The sequence below is a fragment of the Xenopus laevis genome, chromosome 4L (genome assembly GCF_017654675.1).
Source record: "Xenopus laevis strain J_2021 chromosome 4L, Xenopus_laevis_v10.1, whole genome shotgun sequence".
NCBI classification, from domain to species: Eukaryota; Metazoa; Chordata; class Amphibia; order Anura; family Pipidae; genus Xenopus; species Xenopus laevis.
In genome coordinates, this window is record NC_054377.1 from 16,235,839 (window position 1) to 16,254,742 (window position 18,904).

Sequence of the window (18,904 nt, forward strand, 5' to 3'; positions counted from 1 at the left end):
AGAAAAAACAACATATACAGCATTAGTAAAACTTTTGCATGTATAAACATATTTACATCAATGCTAGAAATAGCATCGTTAAGGGTGGTTTCTGGGTCAACATGGTTAGTATTGACTGTATCGTCCAATATAGTCATTTCAGGTTGTAAATAGTTGCGTTCTGAAACCATGTTTTCAGGGGGGGTAGTGTCATCGGTGGGGCTCCCTGCAGGGGGAGAGCAATATTTCGCCAAATGATCATATTCAAGCATGGAGGTTACTTATCGCCTCGGTGCCGTAGAGTAGGCAAAGGGTCGACGGTGATAGTGGGCAGTCAAGTCGTCCCTGAGGCTCCGGGATCCGCATAGTTCGGTGTGTTGTGGCGTTCTTCTGTTCGTCGTTGTGTTTGTTTTTGCACCTGCCACTCCTGTGGTATTTTGGATATTTTATTGGTTGATTGAGGCAGTGTGCTTTGGTTAGGCGTGAGATGCCATTGTTTTATCAGTAGAGTTCCTTGTTGTGGTGTATCCAGAATGTGAACTGTGTCGTTATACACCACTCTGAGTTTTACTGGGAAGAGCCATCTATACGGGATATTGGCATCTCTCAGTGTGGCGGTAATCGGGGCAAATTCTTTGCGTTTTCTCATCGTGAAAGTTGATAAATCAGGATAGCATTGGAGCATGTTATAATTCTCTGGTATGTCCTGCTTTTCCCGAAATGCCTTCATGGTGAGTTCTTTTATATGGAAGAAATGCAGTCTTAATATGACCTCTCTGGGAGCATTGGGGGGTGCGTTCTTATTTTTTGGCAGTCTATGCGCTCTATCGATAAGAAGGAGATCAGGGTTGACCTCTGGGAATAACTCTTGGAGCATAGTGTTTAGGTAGAGATGCAGTTCCTCCATTTTAACTTGCTCTGAGATACCCCTCAGTCTAATGTTATTCCGTCTATTTCTATCTTCTAGGTCTGCCATTTTACTGCTTACTTGGCCCATTTCATGTTCCAAAGCTGTATGTGAGTCAATCAGCTCATTATGCGAGGTTACTAATTCGGCCATCTTACTTTCCAGATGGTCTGTGCGCCCTCCTATGTGCTTAATCTCTCTATGGAGTTCTGCTACTGCCCCTCTGAGATCCGCCTGAAGATCTGTCCTGAGTGTGGTAAGTAGATTTTTAAGTATCGGCAGTGTAATAGGTTGTGGTGAGCAGGGTTCTGTGTGAGGCTGCGGTTCAGTACTTGCCTCTATCTCCGTACGCTCGTGGCTGCTATTTCCATAGTCGGCGCCATCTTGAGAGGAGAGACACGCATCAGACTGCGCTCCGGATTTCGGGTAGAAAGCGGTCATTTTAACAGGCGATGGTTTTTTCCGCAGCTTCCCCATATTGTCCGGTTGTGTATTCTTAGCTCTCTGGCTCTTCCGCTGCTGCTTAAACTGTTCCAGCTTGCTATTTTATTTTCCCCTGCACGGAGCTTCTCCGCAACACGTCTGGTCACATGAGGTGTTGACTCCGCCCCCCTATTTATTGATATTCTTAGGTAAAAGATGTAAAAGGGAGGCATGTACGGATATGTGTATACCAGCTTGACAAGGTTCTTTGATAGATCACTTACAGGTTTTAAGAGGGTGTACAAACCAAGTAAGTTAGACTAACTTTGTTTTTTTGTTTCAGACGGACCTCTGGACACTTTGTGGCCAACTCACCAGTCAGATCTGCACTTTGGAGACATCCGTTCATCGCAGGAGATGGAGGCGAATGAAGCCCATGTGAGAAGCAGAGTTAAGAAGAGGAGAGCTCTGGTGCCCAAAAGGTTCCAGGAGGAGGCTGACAGCTTGGCAAGGACCATCGCTAGACCCAAGAGGAAGGTAAATTTTCCTCCACAGGGAAAGAGTCCACCGAGGAAATCCGGGCTCAGTGGATGCGGCAGAGACGACGGCACAGACAACGAAGAGGCGGAAGCATCGCAACACCTGGGAACAGAGCGTGATGACGTCACTTCCTATGCATCAGACGCCGTGGAGAGAGCTGAATCGGCGGCAGGAGTAAGGAAGAGCAGGATCGGAGGCTCACAGAAGGGTGATCCACATGCTGAGAGTCCGAATTTGGAGGCACAGCAAGGGGAAAGGTTTGGAGATTCACAGGGGAGGAGGGTGGGGGGTCCGGATCGGGTTCCCACTGCCACCAATGTACACCAGGAAGGGGTACGGAGGGAAAAGACAAGGGGAGCCCACCACAACCAGGGAGGTCCAGGTAAGGGGGCAGCTGTACGGCCAACACCAGCGACTACCAGGGCCACAGCGAAGAGGAATTTTCAGATGAAGGGGAATGGGGGATGGAAGCTACACCCACCCCCAAGAAGCACAGGCACAGGCGAACCGGCCCCATGCAGGCCACAGCAACAAGGGGAGGGGGGAGTTTCAGATTTAGAGGCAACAACAGGCCAGTATTTGAACAAAGGAACCCACAGATGGCACACAGGTACAGAGGCAATGGTACAATCAGAGGAGACCTGGATGGGCACCGAAGCAAGAACCGCCTTATTGGGATGGTAATCGGCCGCCAAGCTTCCTTTTTAAAAATAGGGAGGAAGAGGAAAGCTGGATGCAGTGGAGGAAGAAAGAACACAGAGACAGGAGGAGGAGGCGGGAACCTCAACATGGCAGGCGGAGAAAGAAGCCTCCTCATCAAGTGCAAGGATAAAAACAAAACAGAAAGAGGATACAAGCACAATGGGTTCAAGCAACTCAGCCACTGCAAAGTAAGCGCCTATGGGTTAGTTGAATGTGCAACATGATAAACCAATTAATTTCGATTCTGATTCAGAGGATTCAGATAGTGACACAGAAGGGGGGGAAATTTTATCAATAATTAAGAAATATTTTAAAGGTAAAGAGAAAAGCAGGGTGGAAAAAAATAGCAAAGGAAACCATTCAGTGAGAAGGTCTATAGAAGCTGGTAAATTTATTGACATTTAACTAGAGAAACAGTTCAAGAAAAGGAAAATGGGGTAAAACAGGAGGAGAAAGGGAGAAAAAGCAAATCAATCTTTGATTGGTTGAAAGGGTTTTTGGTTTTTTCAAGCATATACCTAGAAAAGAAACGTGAGCAATGTTTGAATATTATAAAGTACATTGATACAATAATTGACACCTACTTATTTTACAAAGGTTCTTCATGGTACGATTATGACCAGGCTTTTAGGAAAAAGATTGTAAATAGTATTATTAAATAGTATTATATCATAAAGTATTATCTTTTGGCCAGAAGGATATAGATCTATGGACAAGATGGGTGTCTAAAGAGAATTGTTCAACTCATAAGGTGAACAGGGGGAGTTCAAACCAAGGAATGTGTGTTTTGCATACAATGAGAAAAGATGTAGTAGGGGGTATGCATGCAAATTTAGGCATGCGTGCTCTGCCTGTGGATCTTCTCACGTTGTAAGTGAGTGTAACAGAAAAAGGGAGACACAAGCAAACAGGCAGCCCTTTAGAGGGGCTCAGCAAAAGAGCGGCAATGCCAATCCAGATGGCGTCAAAAAAAATTTCGGCAAAAAAACGGACGCCAGCGCCGAAAACGTACGCCGACACAGAAAAAACGGGCGCCGCCGTCAAAAACAAATTTTTCGTGAATTTTTCACCATTTTGCGGGAAATTAGCAAATTTTCCGGCAAAACGGTGCAAATTCGCCCATCACTACAAGCTAAGTAAGGCATTAGCAAGTTACCCAGATAAGAGTGCGGCAGTATTTTTAGCAAAAGGTATTTTTGGATGGTTTTAGGATTCCAGTATCACAAGCACCCCCTCCTAGCAAAAATTACAAACATTTTAAATCAGCTAGCCAGCACGAGGACATTTTAAACCAAAAAATAGAGAAAGAATTGAAAGCAGGTAGGATGGCCGGCCCATTTGAAGTCTTGCCCATAGAGGGCCTGGTGGTATCTCCACTAGGCGTAGTCCCCAAAAAAGAACCAGGTAAATTCAGAATGATACAGCACCTTTCATATCCAGTAGGAGCATTGGTAAATAATGCACTAGACAAGTAGTGCAGGGTCCAGTATCAGTCTTTTGATAAAGCCTTCGAAATAGTGAAGGGACAAGGGGATAGGGTGCTTTTGGCAAAGGTAGACATAGAATTGGCATTTAGGCTTTTACCTTTACACCCAGAGAGTTTTAAGTTGACTGGTTGTTATTTTTGGGGAGCATTTTATGTGGATTTGTGCCTGCCTATGGTATGTGCAATATCATGTTCATTTTGAGACGTTTAGCAAATCTTTGCACTGGCTTTTATACCAGAGGTCTGGGAACGTGGCAATAGCTCACTATTTAGATGATTTTTTAATCATAAGGCCCAACCAAACAGAAAAGTGCCGGAAACATTGTTAATATTTTTGCAGATTCTAAAAGAGTTAGGCGTTCAAGTTGTTGGGGAAAAGACAGTGCAGCCAACTACAAAGTTGACCTTTTTGGGCATTGAGATATATACAAAAGCCAGGAGGTGCAGGCTGCCCATGGATAAAGTGGTAAAAACTAGGCAGGCAGTGCATAATTTGGTGAATGCTAGAAAAACATCACTGAGAGAAATGCAAAAAACCTTGGTTTTATTGAACTTTTCATGTAGAATAATTCCATTGGGTCGGATATTCAAGAGAAGGTTGGAAAAATCTACAACAGGGGTCAAGAAACCATTTCACGAGATAAGGATTACTAAGGAATTAAAGGCAGACTTGAGAATTTGGGATAGTTTTTTAACAAACTTCAATGGAGTAAGGTTATGGGTAGCTGAGGATAACAGAACAGAGAATTAGAGTTACTAACAGATGCATCAGGTAGTATTGGTTACGGAGCTTATTTTGCAGGAAAGTGGTGTGCCGGCACAAAGGTGGCATGAGTTAGGTTTAACAAAAAACTTGACCCTGCTAGAGTTATTCCCCATAGTGGTAGCGCTGGAGCTATGGTCAAGGGATTTTTTTGTAATAAAGCAATTAGGTTCATATCAGACAATATGGGTGTAGTGTGTGCGGTTAATAATTTATCATCAGATTCAGCCCCAGTAATCAATCTGTTAAAACAATTAGTGTTAACTTCCATGAGATTTAATATCACATTTAGAGCGCAGCACATCCCGGGTGTAGAAAACACCATGGTGGATGCTCTGTCGAGGAAAAAATTGGATCTTTTCTTTAAATTGGCACCCAATGCAGCAAAAACACCTCATGTATGCCCTGACAATTTATAGCAGTTGGTGAACCTCTCTTAGAAGAACTGTATGGAAAGTCTGTATCAGAGAGAACTCTTGCCACCTACAAAAAGGCATGGAAGAGATGGCAGCTATTCTGCGAAATCGGTAAGAGGTAGCACCGCATTAAGGATTTGTTGTCATTTTTGGTGTCCATGTATAAGGAGGGAAATTCAAAAGCATGTGCTAGCACCACGCTAGCGGCGATTTCTCATTTTTCCATAGCAGAAGGCAGATCTGATATAACGCACAATCCAGTGATTAAGAAGATAGTAAAGTGATGGGCAAGAGTGGAGGGCCCTAGGGTAGATAAGAGAGAAACAATAGTAGAAAACAGGTTGAGGCTGGTCCTGAGTACATTAGAAAAGGTCTGTTTTGACCAGTTCGAATGTCTACTGTTTAGGGTGGCATTCACACTAGCATTTGGAGGAGCGTTTCGGATAAGCCAATTGGTGCCCCCATCAAAAAAGGCGATAGGAAAAGGTGTAATGGCCAAACACGTACTCATACAGGAGGGGAAGGTCTTGGTTTATATTAACAGATCAAAAACTGATCAGGCAGGTAAGGGCAGAAGGATAGGAATGGAAGCCACAGGCGAAACAACATGCCCTGTCAGTTCACTGGAGAAATACATGTCGGTAATACCAGAGGGGGGGCAACTGCTGTTATTGCACAAAGACCCCTTCCCCCTTTCTGCTTTCCAGTTTAGGCAGGTGCTTAAGAGGGCAATAATAGACAATGGATGGGACCAAAAGAGATTTGGATCACATTCATTCAGAATACCTCTGTACTCATAGAGAACATGAGGGCCAATTTGTTGGAGATGTTGGGAAACGGTAAGGTCGGGGGGTTAGCTTGGACAGACATTATACAAAGAAGCAATTGGCGGGGAGCCATTTCACCCAAAGGAGAGAGCTAGGAAAAAAGTGAACAGAGCCATGCATAAATTCATGTGTTCCTTTGGGAAGTGTAAGCAACACCAGCTTTTCAGAAAGGATGGAGTTCATCTGTCGAGCGAAGGTTTGGATTTGTTTTTGGGAAACATCAGGTCACAGGAGGCATAGGTGGGCCATGGAAAAGGAGAGTCACTAGTGTGGAACAGACTTGGTCTTGTCTGAGTCATGCAAGAGGCTGGGGTTAGCGCCAGTTATGCACATGGTTGGGAGCAGGAGGATGGGCTACTGATTGGTCACAAGAGGGCGCTTTGCCCCATGGTCACAATGCACAATGCCCAAGTTGACGTTAGGAGGCGCAGCTGGGGGTCAGGGTGTACATAGTCCTTTTTATCAAAATTGTTAAATAAAGAAAGTGACCTCCACATATTTTGCCACCACTCAAGTCTCTGTGTCATTATTGACATTATTGAGGGTGATATGAAATGGCGGGGGATAGGGGGGTCCTTGTCGTAGGAGGAATGAGGCCTGTATAGGGACGAGATGGGATTAGACAAGGCACCCCTTCCCCCAGGGCATGGGTCTCGTTTGTCACGTAGCTGCCCCAAGCCCCCTTCCCTCCCCCAGACCGAAACAAAGAGGACAAAGGAGAGATACCTGGCGGCGGGAAAAAAGGGGGTGGGCTGGGGGAGGTAACGGGAGCTGGGGCTGGGGGAAACAGGTTCTTAAGAGGATGTACAAGCCAAGTATGTTAGATTAACTTTGTTTTTTTGTTTCCCACCCTGTAGGTAGATAGAGCTGAAAGAAGGTGCTCCAGGGTCCTCGTGACCGATCGCCGATACAGAGTCAGGAAGGAATTTTCCCCTGAGGTTGCTAATTGGCTACAGGCACCAAGGGGTTTTGCCTTCCTCTGGGGCATCATTATATGTGGCGGTCGCATGTTAGCTGCGACTCCAAGGTGTTATCGCCAGTGCGGCTCCAGGAGAAAAGATGGTTACAGTGCAGGCCTACCCTGTGGAGAGTCACTAGTGTGGAGCAGACTTTGACTGCACAGTCTTGTCTGAGTCATGCAAGAGGCTGGGGTTAGCGCCAGTTATACACACGGTTGGGCCCAGGAGGATGGGCTACTGATTGGTCACAAGAGGGCGCTTTTCCCCATGATCCCTGCTCCCTTGGTTTTACATTACGGTGGGGGCACAATGCCCAAGTTGACGTTAGGAGCCGCAGCTGGGGGTCAGGGTGTACATAGTCCCTTTTATCAAAATTGTTAAATAAAGAAAGTGACCTCCACATATTTTGCCACCACTCAAGTCTCTGTGTCATTATTGAGGGTGATGTGAAATGCTGGGGGATAGGGGGGTCCTTGTCTTATGTGGTGCTCTCACCCAAACCCAACACACACACACACTTGCTAGCTTATATCAGCCAATGAATGGCCAGAGCTGTTCTCACACACTTATTCCTGTCACAGTTGGAGCTTAAATATTTTCCGGTCAGTAGAGTAAGTGGTGAGTTTCACACTGAGCTCCTTTTATTGATACTGAGGTAAAAGATGTAAAAGGGCGGCATGTAAGGATATGTATATACCAGTTTGACAAGGTTCTTCGATAGTTCACTTATTATTATCTGTAGGTTTAGTGTTTTATATAATTTATAGTAAATAAATAGTTATATATAAATAGTTATACAAATATAATAGTTATACATAGTTATACCACTCTCAACAACACTTATACAACTCTCAACACACTTATTCCTGTCACAGTTGGAGCTTAAATATTTTCCGGTCAGTAGAGTAAGTGGTGAGTATCACACTGAGCTCCTTCTTATTGATACTGAGGTAAAAGATATAAAAGGGCGGCATGTAGGGATATGTATATACCAGTTTGACAAGGTTCTTCAATAGTTCACTTATTATTATCTGTAGGTTTAGTGTTTTGTATAATTTATAGTAAATAAATAGTTATATATAAATAGTTATACAAATATAATAGTTATACATAGTTATACAACTCTCAACAACACTTATACAACTCTCAACACACTAATTCCTGTCACGGTTGGAGCTTAAATATTTTCCTGTCAGCAGAGAAAGCAGTTGAGTTTCAGACTGAGCTCCTTTTTAACTTTGTTTTTTTGTTTCCCACCCTGTAGGTAGATAGATCTGAAAGAAGGTGCTCCAGGGTCCTCGTGACCGATCGCCGATACAGAGTCAGGAAGGAATTTTCCCCTGCAGTTGCTAATTGGCTACAGGCACCAAGGGGTTTTGCCTTCCTCTGGGGCATCATTATATGTGGCGGTCAGCGGTACTACCCCATGTCAGCTGCGACTCCAAGGTGTTATCGCCAGTGCGGCTCCAGGAGAAAAGACGGTTACAGTGCAGGCCTACCCTTTGGAGAGTCACTAGTGTGGAGCAGACTTTGACTGCACAGTCTTGTCTGAGTCATGCAAGAGGCTGGGGTTAGCGCCAGTTATGCACACGGTTGGGACCAGGAGGATGGGCTACTGATTGGTCACAAGAGGGCGCTTTTCCCCATGATCCCTGCTCCCTTGGTTTTACATTACGGTGGGGGCACAATGCCCAAGTTGACGTTAGGAGCCGCAGCTGGGGGTCAGGGTGTACATAGTCCCTTTTATCAAAATTGTTAAATAAAGAAAGTGACCTCCACATATTTTGCCACCACTCAAGTCTCTGTGTCATTATTGAGGGTGATGTATAATGCCGGGGGATAGGGGGGTCCTTGTCCTATGTGGTGCTCTCACCCAAACCCAACACACACACACACACTTGCTATCTTACATCAGCCAATGAATGGCCAGAGCTGTTCTCACACACTTATTCCTGTCACAGTTGGAGCTTAAATATTTTCCGGTCAGTAGAGTAAGTGGTGAGTTTCACACTGAGCTCCTTTTATTGATACTGAGGTAAAAGATGTAAAAGGGCGGCATGTAAGGATATGTATATACCAGTTTGACAAGGTTCTTCGATAGATCACTTATTATTATCTGTAGGTTTAGTGTTTTATATAATTTATAGTAAATAAATAGTTATATATAAATAGTTATACAAATATAATAGTTATACATAGTTATACCACTCTCAACAACACTTATACAACTCTCAACACACTTATTCCTGTCACAGTTGGAGCTTAAATATTTTCCGGTCAGTAGAGTAAGTGGTGAGTATCACACTGAGCTCCTTCTTATTGATATTCTGAGGTAAAAGATGTGAAAGGGAGGCATGTAGGGATATGTATATACCAGTTTGACAAGGTTCTTCAATAGTTCACTTATTATTATCTGTAGGTTTAGTGTTTTGTATAATTTATAGTAAATAAATAGTTATATATAAATAGTTATACAAATATAATAGTTATACATAGTTATACCACTCTCAACAACACTTATACAACTCTCAACACACTTATTCCTGTCACAGTTGGAGCTTAAATATTTTCCGGTCAGTAGAGTAAGTGGTGAGTATCACACTGAGCTCCTTCTTATTGATATTCTGAGGTAAAAGATGTGAAAGGGAGGCATGTAGGGATATGTATATACCAGTTTGACAAGGTTCTTCAATAGTTCACTTATTATTATCTGTAGGTTTAGTGTTTTGTATAATTTATAGTAAATAAATAGTTATATATAAATAGTTATACAAATATAATAGTTATACATAGTTATACCACTCTCAACAACACTTATACAACTCTCAACACACTTATTCCTGTCACAGTTGGAGCTTAAATATTTTCCGGTCAGTAGAGTAAGTGGTGAGTTTCACACTGAGCTCCTTTTATTGATACTGAGGTAAAAGATGTAAAAGGGCGGCATGTAAGGATATGTATATACCAGTTTGACAAGGTTCTTCAATAGTTCACTTATTATTATCTGTAGGTTTAGTGTTTTGTATAATTTATAGTAAATAAATAGTTATATATAAATAGTTATACAAATATAATAGTTATACATAGTTATACCACTCTCAACAACATTTATACAACTCTCAACACACTTATTCCTGTCACGGTTGGAGCTTAAATATTTTACTGTCAGCAGAGAAAGCAGTTGAGTTTCAGACTGAGCTCCTTTTTATTGATATTCTGAAGTAAAATATGAAAAAGGGCGGCATGTAGGGATATGTATATACCAGTTTGACAAGGTTCTTTGATAGATCACTTATTATTTTCTGTAGGTTTAGTGTTTTATATAATTTATAGTTAAAATTCCTTGTGGAATTTTATTGATACTGAGGTAAAAGATGTGAAAGGGCGGCATGTAGGGATATGTATATACCAGTTTGACAAAGTTCTTCGATAGATCACTTATTATTATCTGTAGGTTTAGTGTTTTGTATAATTTATAGTAAATAAATAGTTATATATAAATAGTTATACAAATATAATAGTTATACATAGTTATACAACTCTCAACAACACTTATACAACTCTCAACACACTTATTCCTGTCACGGTTGGAGCTTAAATATTTTCCTGTCAGCAGAGAAAGCAGTTGAGTTTCAGACTGAGCTCCTTTTTATTGATATTCTGAAGTAAAATATGAAAAAGGGCGGCATGTAGGGATATGTATATACCAGTTTGACAAGGTTCTTTGATAGATCACTTATTATTTTCTGTAGGTTTAGTGTTTTATATAATTCATAGTTAAAATTCCTTGTGGAATGGGAGACTTTAATTTAATTAAATATGGAAATTCTTGCAGTTGCACTCCCATTATTCATACAGGGAGTCTGCACTCTTTTTAAAGACTGCACTGCCAATGTTAATAATAAAGTTTATCTTTCTAGTGTAGCTTCTGTGGTGTTCTCACACAAACCCAACACACACACGCACACTTGCTAGCTTATATCAGCCAATGAATGGCCAGAGCTGTTCTCACACACTTATTCCTGTCACAGTTGGAGCTTAAATATTTTCCGGTCAGTAGAGTAAGTGGTGAGTTTCACACTGAGCTCCTTTTATTGATACTGAGGTAAAAGATGTAAAAGGGCGGCATGTAAGGATATGTATATACCAGTTTGACAAGGTTCTTCGATAGTTCACTTATTATTATCTGTAGGTTTAGTGTTTTATATAATTTATAGTAAATAAATAGTTATATATAAATAGTTATACAAATATAATAGTTATCATAGTTATACCACTCTCAACAACAATTATACAACTCTCAACACACTTATCCCTGTCACAGTTGGAGCTTAAATATTTTCCGGTTAGTAGAGTAAGTGGTGAGTATCACACTGAGCTCCTTCTTATTGACTCTGAGGTAAAAGATATAAAAGGGCGGCATGTAGGGATATGTATATACCAGTTTGACAAGGTTCTTCAATAGTTCACTTATTATTATCTGTAGGTTTAGTGTTTTGTATAATTTATAGTAAATAAATAGTTATATATAAATAGTTATACAAATATAATAGTTATACATAGTTATACAACTCTCAACAACACTTATACAACTCTCAACACACTTATTCCTGTCACGGTTGGAGCTTAAATATTTTCCTGTCAGCAGAGAAAGCAGTTGAGTTTCAGACTGAGCTCCTTTTTAACTTTGTTTTTTTGTTTCCCACCCTGTAGGTAGATAGATCTGAAAGAAGGTGCTCCAGGGTCCTCGTGACCGATCGCAGATACAGAGTCAGGAAGGAATTTTCCCCTGAGGTTGCTAATTGGCTACAGGCACCAAGGGGTTTTGCCTTCCTCTGGGGCATCATTATATGTGGCGGTCAGCGGTACTACCCCATGTCAGCTGCGACTCCAAGGTGTTATCGCCAGTGCGGCTCCAGGAGAAAAGACGGTTACAGTGCAGGCCTACGCTTTGGAGAGTCACTAGTGTGGAGCAGACTTTGACTGCACAGTCTTGTCTGAGTCATGCAAGAGGCTGGGGTTAGCGCCAGTTATGCACACGGTTGGGACCAGGAGGATGGGCTACTGATTGGTCACAAAAGGGCGCTTTTCCCCATGATCCCTGCTCCCTTGGTTTTACATTACGGTGGGGGCACAATGCCCAAGTTGACGTTAGGAGCCGCAGCTGGGGGTCAGGGTGTACATAGTCCCTTTTATCAAAATTGTTAAATAAAGAAAGTGACCTCCACATATTTTGCCACCACTCAAGTCTCTGTGTCATTATTGAGGGTGATGTGAAATGCCGGGGGACAGGGGGGTCCTTGTCCTATGTGGTGCTCTCACCCAAACCCAACACACACACACACTTGCTATCTTACATCAGCCAATGAATGGCCAGAGCTGTTCTTACACACTTATTCCTGTCACAGTTGGAGCTAAAATATTTTCCGGTCAGTAGAGTAAGTGGTGAGTTTCACACTGAGCTCCTTTTATTGATACTGAGGTAAAAGATGTAAAAGGGAGGCATGTAAGGATATGTATATACCAGTTTGACAAGGTTTTTCGATAGTTCACTTATTATTATCTGTAGGTTTAGTGTTTTATATAATTTATAGTAAATAAATAGTTATATATAAATAGTTATACCAATATAATAGTTATACATAGTTATACCACTCTCAACAACACTTATACAACTCTCAACACACTTATTCCTGTCACAGTTGGAGCTTAAATATTTTCCGGTCAGTAGAGTAAGTGGTGAGTATCACACTGAGCTCCTTCTTATTGATACTGAGGTAAAAGATATAAAAGGGCGGCATGTAGGGATATGTATATACCAGTTTGACAAGGTTCTTCAATAGTTCACTTATTATTATCTGTAGGTTTAGTGTTTTGTATAATTTATAGTAAATAAATAGTTATATATAAATAGTTATACAAATATAATAGTTATACATAGTTATACAACTCTCAACAACACTTATACAACTCTCAACACACTTATTCCTGTCACGGTTGGAGCTTAAATATTTTCCTGTCAGCAGAGAAAGCAGTTGAGTTTCAGACTGAACTCCTTTTTATTGATATTCTGAAGTAAAATATGAAAAAGGGCGGCATGTAAGGATATGTATATACCAGTTTGACAAGGTTCTTTGATAGATCACTTATTATTTTCTGTAGGTTTAGTGTTTTATATAATTTATAGTTAAAATTCCTTGTGGAATGGGAGACTTTAATTTAATTAAATATGGAAATTCTTGCAGTTGCACTCCCATTATTCATACAGGGAGTCTGCACTCTTTTTAAAGACTGCACTGCCAATGTTAATAATAAAGTTTATCTTTCTAGTGTAGATTCTGTGGTGTTCTCACACAAACCCAACACACACACACACTTGCTATCTTATATCAGCCAATGAATGGCCAGAGCTGTTCTCACACACTTATTCCTGTCACAGTTGGAGCTTAAATATTTTTCGGTCAGTAGAGTAAGTGGTGAGTATCACACTGAGCTCCTTCTTATTGATATTCTGAGGTAAAAGATGTAAAATGGAGGCATGTAGGGATATGTATATACCAGTATGACAAGGTTCTTCAATAGTTCACTTATTGTTCACTTATTATTATCTGTAGGTTTAGTGTTTTGTATAATTTATAGTAAATAAATAGTTATATATAAATAGTTATACAAATATAATAGTTATACATAGTTATACCACTCTCAACAACACTTGTACAACTCTCAACACACTTATTCCTGTCACAGTTGGAGCTTAAATATTTTCCGGTCAGTAGAGTAAGTGGTGAGTTTCACACTGAGCTCCTTTTATTGATACTGAGGTAAAAGATGTAAAAGGGCGGCATGTAAGGATATGTATATACCAGTTTGACAAGGTTCTTCAATAGTTCACTTATTATTATCTGTAGGTTTAGTGTTTTGTATAATTTATAGTAAATAAATAGTTATATATAAATAGTTATACAAATATAATAGTTATACATAGTTATACCACTCTCAACAACATTTATACAACTCTCAACACACTTATTCCTGTCACGGTTGGAGCTTAAATATTTTACTGTCAGCAGAGAAAGCAGTTGAGTTTCAGACTGAGCTCCTTTTTATTGATATTCTGAAGTAAAATATGAAAAAGGGCGGCATGTAGGGATATGTATATACCAGTTTGACAAGGTTCTTTGATAGATCACTTATTATTTTCTGTAGGTTTAGTGTTTTATATAATTTATAGTTAAAATTCCTTGTGGAATTTTATTGATAATGAGGTAAAAGATGTAAAAGGGCGGCATGTAGGGATATGTATATACCAGTTTGACAAAGTTCTTCGATAGTTCACTTATTATCTGTAGGTTTAGTGTTTTGTATAATTTATAGTAAATAAATAGTTATATATAAATAGTTATACAAATATAATAGTTATACATAGTTATACAACTCTCAACAACACTTATACAACTCTCAACACACTTATTCCTGTCACGGTTGGAGCTTAAATATTTTCCTGTCAGCAGAGAAAGCAGTTGAGTTTCAGACTGAGCTCCTTTTTATTGATATTCTGAAGTAAAATATGAAAAAGGGCGGCATGTAGGGATATGTATATACCAGTTTGACAAGGTTCTTTGATAGATCACTTATTATTTTCTGTAGGTTTAGTGTTTTATATAATTCATAGTTAAAATTCCTTGTGGAATGGGAGACTTTAATTTAATTAAATATGGAAATTCTTGCAGTTGCACTCCCATTATTCATACAGGGAGTCTGCACTCTTTTTAAAGACTGCACTGCCAATGTTAATAATAAAGTTTATCTTTCTAGTGTAGCTTCTGTGGTGTTCTCACACAAACCCAACACACACACGCACACTTGCTAGCTTATATCAGCCAATGAATGGCCAGAGCTGTTCTCACACACTTATTCCTGTCACAGTTGGAGCTTAAATATTTTCCGGTCAGTAGAGTAAGTGGTGAGTTTCACACTGAGCTCCTTTTATTGATACTGAGGTAAAAGATGTAAAAGGGCGGCATGTAAGGATATGTATATACCAGTTTGACAAGGTTCTTCGATAGTTCACTTATTATTATCTGTAGGTTTAGTGTTTTATATAATTTATAGTAAATAAATAGTTATATATAAATAGTTATACAAATATAATAGTTATCATAGTTATACCACTCTCAACAACAATTATACAACTCTCAACACACTTATCCCTGTCACAGTTGGAGCTTAAATATTTTCCGGTTAGTAGAGTAAGTGGTGAGTATCACACTGAGCTCCTTCTTATTGACTCTGAGGTAAAAGATATAAAAGGGCGGCATGTAGGGATATGTATATACCAGTTTGACAAGGTTCTTCAATAGTTCACTTATTATTATCTGTAGGTTTAGTGTTTTGTATAATTTATAGTAAATAAATAGTTATATATAAATAGTTATACAAATATAATAGTTATACATAGTTATACAACTCTCAACAACACTTATACAACTCTCAACACACTTATTCCTGTCACGGTTGGAGCTTAAATATTTTCCTGTCAGCAGAGAAAGCAGTTGAGTTTCAGACTGAGCTCCTTTTTAACTTTGTTTTTTGTTTCCCCACCCTGTAGGTAGATAGATCTGAAAGAAGGTGCTCCAGGGTCCTCGTGACCGATCGCAGATACAGAGTCAGGAAGGAATTTTCCCCTGAGGTTGCTAATTGGCTACAGGCACCAAGGGGTTTTGCCTTCCTCTGGGGCATCATTATATGTGGCGGTCAGCGGTACTACCCCATGTCAGCTGCGACTCCAAGGTGTTATCGCCAGTGCGGCTCCAGGAGAAAAGACGGTTACAGTGCAGGCCTACGCTTTGGAGAGTCACTAGTGTGGAGCAGACTTTGACTGCACAGTCTTGTCTGAGTCATGCAAGAGGCTGGGGTTAGCGCCAGTTATGCACACGGTTGGGACCAGGAGGATGGGCTACTGATTGGTCACAAAAGGGCGCTTTTCCCCATGATCCCTGCTCCCTTGGTTTTACATTACGGTGGGGGCACAATGCCCAAGTTGACGTTAGGAGCCGCAGCTGGGGGTCAGGGTGTACATAGTCCCTTTTATCAAAATTGTTAAATAAAGAAAGTGACCTCCACATATTTTGCCACCACTCAAGTCTCTGTGTCATTATTGAGGGTGATGTGAAAATGCCGGGGGACAGGGGGGTCCTTGTCCTATGTGGTGCTCTCACCCAAACCCAACACACACACACACTTGCTATCTTACATCAGCCAATGAATGGCCAGAGCTGTTCTTACACACTTATTCCTGTCACAGTTGGAGCTAAAATATTTTCCGGTCAGTAGAGTAAGTGGTGAGTTTCACACTGAGCTCCTTTTATTGATACTGAGGTAAAAGATGTAAAAGGGAGGCATGTAAGGATATGTATATACCAGTTTGACAAGGTTTTTCGATAGTTCACTTATTATTATCTGTAGGTTTAGTGTTTTATATAATTTATAGTAAATAAATAGTTATATATAAATAGTTATACCAATATAATAGTTATACATAGTTATACCACTCTCAACAACACTTATACAACTCTCAACACACTTATTCCTGTCACAGTTGGAGCTTAAATATTTTCCGGTCAGTAGAGTAAGTGGTGAGTATCACACTGAGCTCCTTCTTATTGATACTGAGGTAAAAGATATAAAAGGGCGGCATGTAGGGATATGTATATACCAGTTTGACAAGGTTCTTCAATAGTTCACTTATTATTATCTGTAGGTTTAGTGTTTTGTATAATTTATAGTAAATAAATAGTTATATATAAATAGTTATACAAATATAATAGTTATACATAGTTATACAACTCTCAACAACACTTATACAACTCTCAACACACTTATTCCTGTCACGGTTGGAGCTTAAATATTTTCCTGTCAGCAGAGAAAGCAGTTGAGTTTCAGACTGAACTCCTTTTTATTGATATTCTGAAGTAAAATATGAAAAAGGGCGGCATGTAAGGATATGTATATACCAGTTTGAAAAGGTTCTTTGATAGATCACTTATTATTTTCTGTAGGTTTAGTGTTTTATATAATTTATAGTTAAAATTCCTTGTGGAATGGGAGACTTTAATTTAATTAAATATGGAAATTCTTGCAGTTGCACTCCCATTATTCATACAGGGAGTCTGCACTCTTTTTAAAGACTGCACTGCCAATGTTAATAATAAAGTTTATCTTTCTAGTGTAGATTCTGTGGTGTTCTCACACAAACCCAACACACACACACACTTGCTATCTTATATCAGCCAATGAATGGCCAGAGCTGTTCTCACACACTTATTCCTGTCACAGTTGGAGCTTAAATATTTTTCGGTCAGTAGAGTAAGTGGTGAGTATCACACTGAGCTCCTTCTTATTGATATTCTGAGGTAAAAGATGTAAAATGGAGGCATGTAGGGATATGTATATACCAGTATGACAAGGTTCTTCAATAGTTCACTTATTGTTCACTTATTATTATCTGTAGGTTTAGTGTTTTGTATAATTTATAGTAAATAAATAGTTATATATAAATAGTTATACAAATATAATAGTTATACATAGTTATACCACTCTCAACAACACTTGTACAACTCTCAACACACTTATTCCTGTCACAGTTGGAGCTTAAATATTTTCCGGTCAGTAGAGTAAGTGGTGAGTTTCACACTGAGCTCCTTTTATTGATACTGAGGTAAAAGATGTAAAAGGGCGGCATGTAAGGATATGTATATACCAGTTTGACAAGGTTCTTCAATAGTTCACTTATTATTATCTGTAGGTTTAGTGTTTTGTATAATTTATAGTAAATAAATAGTTATATATAAATAGTTATACAAATATAATAGTTATACATAGTTATACCACTCTCAACAACATTTATACAACTCTCAACACACTTATTCCTGTCACGGTTGGAGCTTAAATATTTTACTGTCAGCAGAGAAAGCAGTTGAGTTTCAGACTGAGCTCCTTTTTATTGATATTCTGAAGTAAAATATGAAAAAGGGCGGCATGTAGGGATATGTATATACCAGTTTGACAAGGTTCTTTGATAGATCACTTATTATTTTCTGTAGGTTTAGTGTTTTATATAATTTATAGTTAAAATTCCTTGTGGAATTTTATTGATAATGAGGTAAAAGATGTAAAAGGGCGGCATGTAGGGATATGTATATACCAGTTTGACAAAGTTCTTCGATAGTTCACTTATTATCTGTAGGTTTAGTGTTTTGTATAATTTATAGTAAATAAATAGTTATATATAAATAGTTATACAAATATAATAGTTATACATAGTTATACCACTCTCAACAACACTTATACAACTCTCAACACACTTATTCCTGTCACGGTTGGAGCTTAAAGTGATACTGACACTAAAAAATGAATTTTAGCATATGAATGTACATTAAATGTTACCTATAGGTCATGCTGATAATTTTTTGCTGAGAGATTTGTTTTTGTATATAATTGTTAGTTGAAGTTCCTAAGCCTGACTCTCTGACTTTGCCAACCTGACTGTCCCATCTCAGCCTGTTAGTTACAGTTTCTAATGCTAACGGACTCCTGCTGCACAAATATGGCAGCCCCCTCATACAGGAACATGGGGGATCAGACAGGTAATGTAAAAGCATCATGCAAATACTTTATGGCAAAGTTATTAGTAGCTTTCAAAGCCAATATTATAATAGATGTAAAAAAAAGTTTAATTTCAGGTGTCAGTATCTCTTTAAATATTTTCCTGTCAGCAGAGAAAGCAGTTGAGTTTCAGACTGAACTCCTTCTTATTGATATTCTGAGGTAAAAGATGTGAAAGGGAGGCATGTAGGGATATGTATATACCAGCTTGACAAGGTTCTTTGATAGATCACTTATT

General features: G+C 39.5%; 1 protein-coding gene across 1 annotated transcript; it reads left to right on the forward strand.

The window, feature by feature from the left end:
* Positions 1-1,554: 1,554 nt before the first annotated feature.
* On the forward strand, positions 1,555-10,072 carry LOC108713828. Its single transcript, XM_018257474.2, has 2 exons — positions 1,555-2,739; positions 6,901-10,072. Exon 1 carries the CDS (start codon positions 1,727-1,729, stop codon positions 2,531-2,533), a length of 807 nt encoding a protein of 268 aa, XP_018112963.1. The 5' UTR covers positions 1,555-1,726; the 3' UTR covers positions 2,534-2,739; positions 6,901-10,072.
* The last annotated feature ends 8,832 nt before the right edge of the window (positions 10,073-18,904 follow it).

Coding starts and splice junctions, on each gene's coding strand:
- LOC108713828 (XM_018257474.2), top strand. CDS start 1,727: ATGGAGGCGAATGAAGCCCATGTGAGAAGCAGAGTTAAGAAGAGGAGA.